At 51.2% G+C, this 12421-nt stretch overlaps 1 protein-coding gene across 7 annotated transcripts in view; it reads right to left on the bottom strand.

Moving 5' to 3' along the window:
* NAA60 (N-alpha-acetyltransferase 60, NatF catalytic subunit) overlaps positions 1-12421 on the bottom strand; it is a 43842-nt gene that overhangs the window by 23936 nt on the left and 7485 nt on the right. Inside the window, exon 1 of one of the 7 annotated variants that reach the window (XM_034939681.3) lies at positions 5365-5856. The exons of 4 other annotated variants lie outside the window; for them this stretch is intronic. In XM_034939681.3, coding sequence (XP_034795572.1) covers positions 5365-5841 — 477 coding nt within the window. In that variant the 5' untranslated portion in view covers positions 5842-5856. Of the gene's footprint in view, positions 1-5364; positions 5857-12421 lie in introns of those variants that run through there. 2 more of the 7 variants (XM_034939680.4, XM_034939679.3) reach the window with 2 other exon arrangements.

Genomic DNA, 12421 nt, shown 5'->3' with positions numbered 1-12421 from the left:
AGGGAGAATTACCCACCTACTATTTTATAAAATGAAATTACTTTCTTCAATAGTTGTTTTCAAGATGGGCCCCAGTGTCAATACTTTGCTGGCCAAATCGACCCTATTTCAGGAATACAGTAAACAAAAAAAGAGAAATACCATTTGCTTTTTTTTTTTTTTTTTTCTTTTTTATTGATCATTCTTGGGTGTTTCTCGCAGAGGGGGATTTGGCAGGGTCACAGGACAATAGTGGAGGGAAGGTCAGCAGATAAACAAGTGAACAAAGTTCTCTGGTTTTCATAGGCAGAGGACCCTGCGGCCTTCCGCAGTGTTTGTGTCCCTGGGTACTTGAGATTAAGGAGTGGTGATGACTCTTAACGAACATGCTGCCTTCAAGCATCTGTTTAACAAAGCACATCTTGCACCGCCCTTAATCCATTCAACCCTGAGTGGATACAGCACATGTTTCAGAGAGCACAGGGTTGGGGGTAAGGTCACAGATCAACAGGATCCCAAGGCAGAAGAATTTTTCTTAGTACAGAACAAAATGAAAAGTCTCCCATGTCTACCTCTTTCTACACAGACACAGCAACCATCCGATTTCTCAATCTTTTCCCCACCTTTCCCCCCTTTCTATTCCACAAAACCGCCATTGTCTTCATGGCCCGTTCTCAATGAGCTGTTGAGTACACCTCCCAGATGGGGTGGTGGCCGGGCAGAGGAGCTCCTCACTTCCCAGTAGGGGCGGCCGGGCAGAAGCGCCCCTCACCTCCCGGACGGGGCGGCTGGCCGGGCGGGGGGCTGACCCCCCCCACCTCCCTCCTGGACGGGGCGGCTGGCCGGGCGGGGGGCTGACCCCCCACCTCCCTCCCGGACAGGGCGGCTGGCCGGGCAGAGGGGCTCCTCACTTCCCAGTAGGGGCGGCCGGGCAGAGGCGCCCCTCACTTCCCCGACGGGGCGGCTGGCCCGGCGGGGGGCTGACCCCCCCACCTCCCTCCCGGAGGGGGCGGCTGGCCGGGCAGAGGGGCTCCTCACTTCCCGGTAGGGGTGGCCGGGCAGAGGCGCCCCTCACCTCCCGGACAGGGCGGCTGGCTGGGCGGGGGGCTGATCCCCCCACCTCCCTCCCGGACGGGGCGGCTGGCCGGGCGGGGGGCTGATCCCCCCACCTCCCTCCCGGACGGGGCGGCTGGCCGGGCGGGGGGCTGACCCCCCACCTCCCTCCCGGACGGGGCGGCTGGCCGGGCGGGGGGCTGACCCCCCCACCTCCCTCCCGGACGGGGCGGCTGGCCGGGCGGGGGGCTGACCCCCCCACCTCCCTCCCGGACGGGGCGGCTGGCCGGGCGGGGGGCTGACCCCCCACCTCCCTCCCGGACGGGGCGGCTGGCCGGGCACCATTTGCTTTTTAATAACAGTAACTATACCACAAAAAATAGCACTGAAAGGTTTTTTTTTTTTTTTTTTTTTTTTGATATAAGGTCTGGCTCTATCACTCCGGCTGGAATGCAGTGGCACCATCTCAACTTACTGCAACCTCCACCTCCTGGGCTCAAGCCATCCTCAGTTTCCCAAGTAGCTGGGATGACAGATGCGCACCACCATGCCTGGCTAATTTCTGTATTTTTTTAGAGATGGAGTTTTGCTATGTTGCCCAGGCTGCTCTCGAACTTGTGAGCTCAAGCGATCTGCCCACTTGGCCTCCCAAAGTGCTGGGCCCCTGTGCCTGGCCAAGAATATTTTTTTAACATGGTTTGTCAAACACGAGAAAACGCCTTTCTTTTGTTTTTCTGTGGAAGCAAAGGGAACATTTCTCAAACATTTGTTCTGCATGTCTGTCCACAACCACCTCCTCTTCATTGCAACTTTAAATCTGTGTTTAGAATGTTTATTTCTGGCTTCAAAGCACAAAATACATGCTATTCCAAGTGTATGGGGGTTTAAGAGTCCATTTTGGGGCAAAATGGATAATAATTTCACTCCTAACTTGAAGAGACATTGCAACATCTCTAAGCTGTCGCACTCATAGCCAGTTCTCGCGATGGCTTCTCCCTGGCTGAGATAGAGATGGGGAATCCCGTCTGAGCTGCTGACAAGGTGGGACTAGGGAGTGGCCCTTGTTTGCTTCCCTCTATCTGACCATCTCAGCTTAGAGCTGTGACACCTTGGGGTGACTGGCACCTCTCTGCCCACCTCCGCAGGGGGGCACTCTGGCTCCATTAAGCAGCATTCACTGTTGACAAGGACCCCAAACCACTTCCTGCAGAAAGCCCTGGCTCCCCCGGTTCAGACCCCCTTCCTATCACTCCCACAAGCACTACGCAAACGCCTTAGTGTTCATAGCAGAATGTTAATCCTATTATATGCCCGTTTGGTTTTCAAACACAGGTCTCTCTTTAATCAGCAGTGTAAGATATTTGGGCTTCAGATAAGTCCTGAACTGTCCTGCCAGCCTCCTATCAGAGGTCATGCTAAAAAGAATGATATAGAGCCTGGCAAACTGTCTCACTCCTGTAACCCCAACGACTGAGGAGGCTGAGGTTGGAGGATGGCTTGAGGCCAGGAATTCGAGACCAGCCCGGCTGATACAGCAAGACTCCGTCACTAAACATACATACATACATACATACATACATACATATCAAAATAATGATATGTAGGGAAGGAGTCCTGACCCTGGATCATTCTTTGCACTTCAAGGCACTCACAACTATTTGCTGAATCAAATTCGGCATTTGAACTTAGCCAGAAAGAGACAAAGGACTTTCAGCATCTTTTTGCAGATCAGCATTTTACTTGAAAGCACTTCACATGGACATAAGCAGAACCAGCTTCGATGCAGGGTCCACACCCCAGCCTTGCTTTCTGCAAACCAGGAAAAGAGGTGTAAAAGCCATGAGGGCGGGCTGGATGCAATGGCTCACGCCTGTAATCCCAGAACTTTGGGAGGCTGAGGCGGCGGATCACTTGAGGTCAGGAGTTCAAGACCAGCCTGGCCAACATGGCAAAACCCCGTCTCCACCAAAAATACAAAAAAATTAGCTAGGCATGGTGGCACGTGACTGTAATCCCAGCTACTCAGGAGGCTGAAGCAGGAGAATCACTTGAGTTTGGGAGGTGGAGGTTGCGGTGAGCCGAGATTACGCCACTGCATTCTAGCCTGGGCGACAGAGTGAGAACCTATCTCCAAAAAACAACGACGACAACAAAAAAAACAAAAACAAACAAACAGTCATGAGGGCTTCGTGGATTCCTTCCAAAAAGAGATGGATAGGGGAGATAATGGAGATGACGCAGATGTGGAGGAGCTGCCATTTAAGAAAACAGTGTCTGATAAACAGCCAGCTTTCTATTCAAGTGAGAGATGTCACCAAGCAAATGGGACCTCTGGGCTATTTCAGCAGAGCAAGGCCATGCACTGCCCTAACTCAGAGGGCTGAAGCCTCTTCTCTGCATCTATCTGTTCCCTATGGCTGCAATGTGACCATTCTGGATTCTGTATCCACCTGGTCTAACCACCGCTAACAGGTACACCCCGTCTCCAGTTACGAGCACCCAGTTAGCAAGAACAGGGCACAATCCCTCCTGGTCTCCTTTTAGGTGTAAGTATCTTTTATCATTCAAATCTCCTCACATCAAGGAAGTTTCTTCCATTCTAATCTGAAGCATGCTGTTGCTAAGCAACCCAGATAAGTCACATCTAAAGATACTCTCCATACTGTCCCGGCCTGGTCAAAACAAACACGGCAACAAAGTCACTTTAAGTTACAACCAGGAGAGGCTAAAGATAAGACGGACACAGACCTTTTAAAAAGTTGTCTGTGTGTTTTATTCTGGCATGCTGATACCAGACCATGCCTTGACTTTGCTACTTTCAGTGTAAACCATTGTCACAGAAACCCAGAGTGTCTGCAACTTCAGTGAGATGAAACTCCAGCAAACCACAGCCCAATCATGCACGCCCCATTCTCCAAGGGCAGCTCTGCACATTAATGTAGAAAATCCCACAAGAAGGGAGATGAAGACTAGCCTTCACTGCTGTGATGAACCTGTCTGTTTGGAAAGATAACTGGGACTAATACTGCAGTCTCCCTCGAGTTTCTTCTGGTCTTTAATCTCACCTTCTCTAACTGAACTTAAAGCAGTTCACTGATATGTGCGTATTTATTTGTTTTTGCTCCAGATGCTTTTTAATTCAAAGATGTTGAAGACTCCCCCTCTCCCGGCCTGTGAACACTGACCCATATATCATAGAATTTCTACATCACAGTGCTACGTGGACTGCCGCATTTCTAGAGTCGACCTTTGGAGTCACATGACTTTCATGGTTCACTCAGTTAAGCATTAACTAAGGGTTTTATGCCTTCAGTGCCCTGGTAAAAGGCAAACATCTGTACACGGCAATGTTCTTTCCAGTTCTGGCACTCTGATTACCACTCCAGATACCAAAGCGAACTACTCTGTTGGGCTGTTAACCTTTTCTTTCAAGATAAATGAGTGACACAAAAGTGTACGCCTCAAGGACTTGGCAGAGTGAAAACAAACCCACGAAACGGCCAATGTCCACGTTTACTGCCGAGTACCCCTTGCCTGATGTCCAGACCCTGGGTCCTGTCTCCGTTTGGGCACACAGATTTGTGGGTGGTCGTCCGGAGAAGGCCCACCACTTACCCCCAAATTTTCCCAGCAGGACAAACCACAAAAGCTACAGATTCCCTCTACTCCCTGGGAAGTACCCAATCTGGAGAAGAAAGTCGGAGCTGGGGGTGTGGGTTCTGTAGGGCCGGTCTGTAAAGGGCCAGGAACGTAAGGAATTTGTCTTAACAACGAAAGCTGGGAGAATAAGACTAGGAGGAGACCTAGACGGAGCCCCTGGCTGTCAGGAGTTCAGAGGAGGGCAAACAAGTCGCAGATGACTCCAATCGGCGCAACAAGTACCAAAACAGGCCCTGACCAGGCCAGGCGAGAGCGGGGCGAAGGCGCAAATCGCTGACCCGACGGAAATGGCCTGGCCCTTCACCTCGCGCGACACCCCACAGGGTACCCATGAGGACCACCCTCTAGTTGCAAATTGTCCTGACCACTCATCGCGGGGTCGGACACTGACGCAACCCCCAGGCAGAAGGCCCGACTCCCACCCAGCATGAGAGCCGCGACCTCCTCAACCCTCGTCCCTGGCCAGCGCCCACTCCCCGCCGCCGTCCCCGAAACCGGCTCCCGGGAGGACCGTGCGCCGGGGGCGCGGGCGCGGCCGGGCCTGCCTCACCAGCGCGCTCGTACCCGGTGGGCGCTGGCCCCCCTGACCCCGGCGCGGCCTCCCCGCCTACCCCGCCCCCTCGGCGCCCCGCCGCAGGTCCGAGCCCCGGCGGCCGCCCCCCGCCACCTCACCTCGTGGGGGAGCCGGCGGCCGCTGGAGGTGTTGTAGGGCTCAGCGCATCCTGGAGGCGAAGGGAGCCGGGAAGTGGGACCGCGCGGAGCCCGCAACGAGTTATGTAACCGGCAGGGGCCGCAGCCGGGACGGAGGCGGCAGCCCGCGGCACTTCCGCCTCCCGCTCCCGGCCGGCAGCGCAGCCCGGAAGCCCATTGGCCGCCGCCCCCACGTGGCCCCGCCCCCTGAGGCCGCCGCAGCCGCCATGTTGGGAGCGGGCAGGTTCCGTGCGAAGCCAGGCCCAGGATCCCGTATGCGGGGCACTGGTGAGGGCCGGCTCCTTCCCTGTCCCTCGCTCCGGGAGGTCGCCGAGACATGGCCGGCCAGACCTCTGGGCTCCCCGGCCTAGCGTGTGCGGACGCCGGTGGCGCGGTTTCCGGGCCGAGGTCCCGCGGCTCTACCGAGTGGCCCCCCCGCACAGGCCCTGGCAGGCGCATCCTAAGCTCGCGAGGGCCTGCAGCGCCGGGGCTGGCCAACAACTGAAAGCAGGTGCACGAGGCTGGCTCCTGGCCGACCACCCGGAGCCAGCTGGCAGCACCACCCCGCGACGACGCTGGATTCTCAGCCGTCCGATTCTGGCGAAAGGCAGTTTAGGGCTGTCCCTGAGTAAAACAGGCAACTTAAGCTGCCCTCCGGTTGTAGGGGTTCTATAATGCAAGATCTAACGCGAAGTTTTTGTTGTTGAGACAGGGTCTCTGTCTCCCAGCCTGGGGCGCAATCTCGGCTCACTGCAGCCTCCAACTCCTGGCCTCCGCCTCAGTCTCCCAAGTAGCCGAGACTACAGGTGTGAACCACCATGCCTGGCTAATTAAAAAACAGGTTTTTTGGGGTTTTTGTTTGTTTTTTTGTAGGGATGGGAATGTCATTATGTTGCCCAGGCTGGTCTTGAACCCCTGGCCTCAAGTGATCTGCCCGCCTGGGCCTCTTAAAATACTGGGATTACTGACGTGAGCCACCACGACCAACCTGGGCTGTATATTTCAACTCCGAGCTTTCCAGAATCCAATTTGAAGAGAACTGGTTATAAGATTCGAGTCTTGGCTGGGTGTGGTGGCTCACGCCTATAATTTCAGCACTTCGGGAGGCCGAGGTGGGTGGATCACCTGAGGTCAGGAGTTCCAGACCAGCCTGGCCAACATGATGAAACCCTGTCTCTACTAAAAATACAAAAAAATTAGCCAGGCGTGGTGGCATGTGCCCATAATCCCAGCTACCTGGGAGGCTGAGGCAGGAGAATCATTTGAACCCTAGAGGTGGAGGCTGCAGTGAGCCGAGATTGCGCCACTGCACTCCAGCCTGGGCGACAAAAGCAAAACTCCATCTAAAAAAAAAAAGATTTGAGTCTGCGTGTCAAATTGTCCCCTAGTATCCATTGTCCTACTCTGCCATCTTCTCCTTTTAAAAAATAACTGCTTTATCATCATCTAGTAGTAACAGAATCCCACCCCCTTCAGCAGGCAGATCACTGTCAAGCTAGGCTTTTATTTCTCAGCCTCTCCTGCAGCAGGATCAGGCTATGTGCCAAAGGTTTCACCAGTGAACAAGAGAGAGCACGATGTTGGCAACTTCTGTGTCATGTGCTTAAAAGAATATTGCTAAATTGTTAACAACTGGTGAAGCGCATTATTCTTTCAAAAATTGAGGAGGTTTGAAATTTTCAAAATAAAAGATGGGGTTAAAAAAAAAAAAGGAAATTGCTCGCTCTGTACTTCCTCTCCCCTTTCCCACTGGCTAGAAGATGGATGCCGTGGGGAGCCCAATCAATCATAAAAACAGGCAAAACTCAGGTGCCTGCTACTCAGTGCAGTCTGCGGTCCAGGAGCAGCGGCATCACCTGGGAGCTTGCTAAAAATGCAGAACCTCAGGACTCAGTTGGACTGAGTCAGAATGTGCACTTAATTCAGAATCTGCATTCAACAAGACCCCCATGTGAGTAACAAGCACAGTACGGTTTGAAAAAACACTCCCTAAGTAACAACAGAGTAACAACATTCTATTGTTTCCCCGGGGGTGTGTGTGTGTTTTGAGACCGTGCCCGGCTGTTTCCAGGGTTCTAAATACGGCACCGTTAAGATGAACTGGCAAACAGAACAGCATGTACATCCCTTCAAACTTTACTCTTTTTTTGGGCAGGGCGCGGTGGCTCATGCCTGTAATCCCAGCACTTTGGGAGGTCAAGTCGGGTGAATCATGAGGTCAAGATATCGAGACCATCCTGGCCAACATGGTGAAACCCCGTCGCTACTAAAAATACAAAAATTAGCTGGGCATAGTGGTGCGTGCCTGTAATCCCAGCTACTAAAAGGCTGAGGCGGGAGAATCGCTTGAACTCAGGACGTGGAGGTTGCAGTGAGCCGAGATCGCGCCACTGTACTCCAGTCTGGGACAGAGCAAGACTCCTTCTCAAAACAAAACAAAACAAAAAAACCCAAAAGTTGGGCCGGGTGCAGTGGCTCACGCCTGTAATCCCAGCACTTTGGGAGGCCAAGGCAGGCGGATCACGAGGTCAGGAGATCAAGACCATCCTGGCTAACACGGTGAAACCCCGTCTCTACTAAAAATACAGAAAAATTAGCCGGGCATGGTGGCAGGCGCCTGTAGTCCTAGCTACTTGGGAGGCTGAGGCAGGAGAATGGCGTGAACCCAGGAGGTGGAGCTTGCAGTGAGCTGAGATCGCGCCACTGCACTCCAGCCTGGGTGACAGACAGAGCGAGACTCCGTCTCAAAAAAAAAAAAAAACTAAAAACTCTTTTTTGGCCATGCCCGGTGGCTCATGCCTGTAATCCCAGCACTTTGGGAGGCTGACGCGGGTGGATCACTTGAGGTCAAGAGGTTCGAGACCAGCAGACCAGCCTGGCCAACATGGTGAAACCCCATCTCTCCTAAAAATACAACAACAACAAAAAATTTGCTGAGCATGGTGGTACATGCCTGTAATCCCAGCTATTCGGGAGTCTGAGACATGAGAATGGCTTGAACCCGGGAGGCCGAGGTTGCAGCGAGCCGAGATCGCACCATTGCACTCCAGCCTGGGCAACAAAGTGACAGACTCAAAAAAGAAAAAAATTACTCCTTTAAAACACAAATGAGAAAATAACTATTTCTCCATGGCTTATGTGTGAGGCATTGTGTTAAACATGTTATGCAAGATCTCATTTATCTTCACAACGGTTCATTCGGTTAGGCACCGTGTCACTACAGGAGCTATTCAAGGTTATTTGTACACTACAAAAACTTCCACCCTTTCTCTTTGTGTTTGTGGCACAGACTCTACCCCTTGTTCCAGTGTGTTCCCTAACTGGTTTAACCCATTAAGGTCATCCCATTCTCCCTTGGCTCCGTGATGAGTTCAGAGGACCCCTGCCTAAGCAAGTCAAGCAGAGGGACATCTGCCGGTCACAGGGATGGTTCAGGAATGGGTTGATCACCATCGACTTCAGGGCTGATTGGTCCTCCACCTCTTTGCTTTCATGGTTCCTTTCTCTCTCTCTTTTTTTGCTATGTTTGAGTGTTTCTTCCACTTGATCTAACAGGCTACTCAGTTTGTGCTGACCATTCTCTCCTTCAGTTTATCTATTAAACTTCTGATTTTTTTTAAGCTTTTTGGTTCCATAAAGTTTTGCTATAATTGAATCTCTCGCAGAAATTCTGTTTCACCAGAACTCCTTATTTATGAGAGTCTGTCTGCTCCTTCTCCCTCTGGCTCTAAGGCCTCTTCCAGCATATTATCGCTTTTCTCTTGCCTATTTACTCATGCCTCCTTTCACCCTCTGGCCATGGGTCTAGCACAGACACCTAACGGCACTCCCAGTGGTGGGAAGCCAGCAGGCTCCTGCAGTGTAGCGACATACCAAGCTGCCAGGTCGTGGCACTTGCCTGTATCCTAAATTCCTATATCTTCAGCTGCACAACCCTCTTTCAGCCTTGCAGATAGGGAGGCAAGCAGGCTTCTCTGGCCCAGGTAGAGCAACAAGCTACCATCTACACGGTCAGCCTCTGCCCTTCCTCTCTTAAGTCCCATGAATCTCCAAGGCCAAGACTGCTCCTGAAATTAAGTCATTTTAATTTTCACCCTAGGCCTCTTCCCGACAATCCCCAGGCTCTCATTTACCCATAGAGGAACTAAGTCCAGTATCCAACCCCAGGTGATTCCAACCACCACCTCCCACAAACCCATGCCCTGCTCTGGATCCTGGCCACCAATGGCCCTACGCAAGCTCTATTTGGGAAAGGTAGTAGATGGACGGGGTTGGGGCGGGAGGAGAGCAGGGACTGGGGATCAGGTTTCCCCACTGAAACCTACACATTCAGGTCAAAAACAATATTGCAACTTACAATCTTGTACACAAATCTGCATACGTTCTGATTATTTCCTTAGGGAAAATTCCTAGAATGTTGGTTCAAATTATTATTATTAGCTGGGTGCAGTGGCTCACACCTGTAATCCCAGCACTTTCGGAGGCTGAGGCGGGCAGATCACCTGAGGTTGGGAGTTCGAGACCAGCCTGACCAACATGGAGAAACCCCGTCTCTACTAAAAATACAAAATTAGCCAGGCGTGGTGGTGCGTGCCTGTAATCCCAGCTACTTGAGAGGCTAAGGCAGAAGAATCGCTTGAACCTGGAAGGCGGAGGTTGTGGTGAGCTGAGATCATGCCATTGCACTCCAGCCTGGACGAGAGTGAAACTCTGTCTCAAAAAAAAAATTTTTTTTCATGATTTCATTATTGGAGACAGAGTCTCGCTCTGTTGCCCAGGCTGGAGTGCAGTGGATCTTGGCTCAATGCAGCCTACACCTCCCAGGTTCAAGCGATTCTCTTGCCCCAGCCTCCTGAGTAGATGGGACTACAGGTGCATGCCACCATGCCCAGCTAATTTTTTGTATTTTTAGTAGAGACAGGGTTTCACCATGTTGCCCAGGCTGGTCCTGAACTCCTGAGCTCAGGCAATCTGCCTGCCTCAGCCTCCCAAAGTGCTAGGATTACAGGCGTGAGTAAAATTATTTTTAATTAACCACATTTAACTTTGGAAACAAACCCTAGATTGCCTGCCAGAAAGTTTTACCAATTTATTCTCATACCAAGAGTGTGAAGACTCTACACCCACTACAGCAGGGCAAACGGCCCGCAGCCTCACCAACATAGGGGATTAGTCTTTTTTAATTTTTTTGAGACAAGGTCTCACTCTGTCACCCAAGTTGGAGTGCAGTGGCGTGATCACAGCTTACTGCAGTGTCGACCTCCTGGTCTCAAGTGATCCTCCCACCTCAGCCTCCCCAGTAGGTGGGACTACAGGCACGTACCACCACACCCGGCTAATTTTTCATTTTTTTGTAGAGACAGAGTCTCACTATGTTGCCCAGGCTGGTCTCGAACTCCTGGTGCAAGTGAGCTGACCACCTTACCTCCCAAAGTGCTGGGATTACTGGTGTGAGCCACCATGCTCAACCAAGCATTCTTTTTTTTTTTTGAGACGGGGTCTTGCTCTGCCCCTCCGGCTGGAGTGTGACACAATCTCGGCTCACTGCAACTTCTGCCTCCTGGGCTCAAGTGATTCTCGTGCCTCAGCTTCCTGAGTAGCTGGGACTACAGGCACCTGCCACCATGCCCGGTTAATTTTTTGTATTTTTAGTAGAGATAGAGTTTCGCCATGTTGCCCAGGCTGGTCTTGAATGCCTGAGCTCAGGCAATCTGCCCACCTCAGCCTCCCAAAGTGCTAGGATTACAGGCATAAGTAAAATTAGTTTTAATTAACCACATTTAACTTTGGAATCAAACCCTAGATTGCCTGCCAGAAAGTTTTACCAATTTATTCTCATACCAAGAGTGTGAAGACTCTACACCCACTACAGCAGGGCAAATGGCCCGCAGCCTCACCAACATAAGGAATTAGTCTTTTTTAATTTTTTTGAGACAAGGTCTCACTCTGTCATCCAAGTTGGAGTAAAGTGGCGTGATCACGGCTTACTGCAGCGTCAACCTCCTGGTCTCAAGTGATCCTCCCACCTCACCCTCCCCAGTAGCTGGGAGTACATGCATGCGCAACCACACCTGGCTAATTTTTTATTTTTTGTAGAGGCAGAGTCTCACTATGTTGCCCAGGCTGGTCTCGAACTCCTGGTGCAAGTGATCTGACCACCTTACCTCCCAAAGTGCTGGGATTCTGGGATTACTGGTGTGAGCCACCATGCTCAGCCAAGTATTCTTTTTTTTTTTTTTTTTTTGAGACAGGGTCTTGCTCTGTCCCCCAGGCTGGAATGCAGTGGTGTGGTCTCAGCTCACTGCAATTTCTGCCTCCTGGGCTCAAGTGATTCCGCTGCCTTAGCCTCCCGAGTAGCTGGGACTACAGGCGCCTACCACCAAGCCTCACTAGTTTTTGCATTTTTTGTAGAGACGAGGTTTTGCCATGTTGCCCAGACTGGTCTCCAACTCCTGAGCTCAGGTGATCCACCCACCTTGGCCTCCCAAAGTGCTAGGATTACAGGCGTGAGCCACCACACCTGGCCAGGTATTATTCTTTACCTTTCTGCAATCTAAGTGAAAAAGGTCTCATTGTTTTAATGCACATTTCTCAGTAAGTTTGATCACCTTTTCTATTTTTGAGGCATTTATATGTCATCTTTTATAATGAGTGTTACAGATGTATCTAACATATTTTGGTTTTGGTTTAACTTGGGGGGGTTTTCTGACAGTAAACATTTTTACTTTTAGAAGTAATGCATGCCTGTGGTAAATTATTTTAAAGCAAAACAAAAGGATACATTGGTGAAAAATAAGTTACCCTCCCTCCAACTCAGTACCCAAGTTCTCCAGCTAACTCATCTTACCATTTTCCTGGTATCCATTCAGAGATATTATTTACATGGACAAGTACTATATTTTCATAAATAAAAGGCGTGCAAGTGAAATGGAGGCTGAGCTTAGATACTGGATTCTTTTCATTTCTTCCTTCCCCATTCTGCGTACAAATGGTGACCAAGGAAATGTGTTATTACACACATCCTGCCTTTGAGGAGTTA

This window comes from Pan paniscus, chromosome 18, assembly GCF_029289425.2.
Source record: "Pan paniscus chromosome 18, NHGRI_mPanPan1-v2.0_pri, whole genome shotgun sequence".
Classification (NCBI taxonomy): domain Eukaryota; kingdom Metazoa; phylum Chordata; class Mammalia; order Primates; family Hominidae; genus Pan; species Pan paniscus.
Note: the sequence above shows the minus strand (reverse complement) of the source record. Positions and strands in the feature narration are given on the sequence as shown.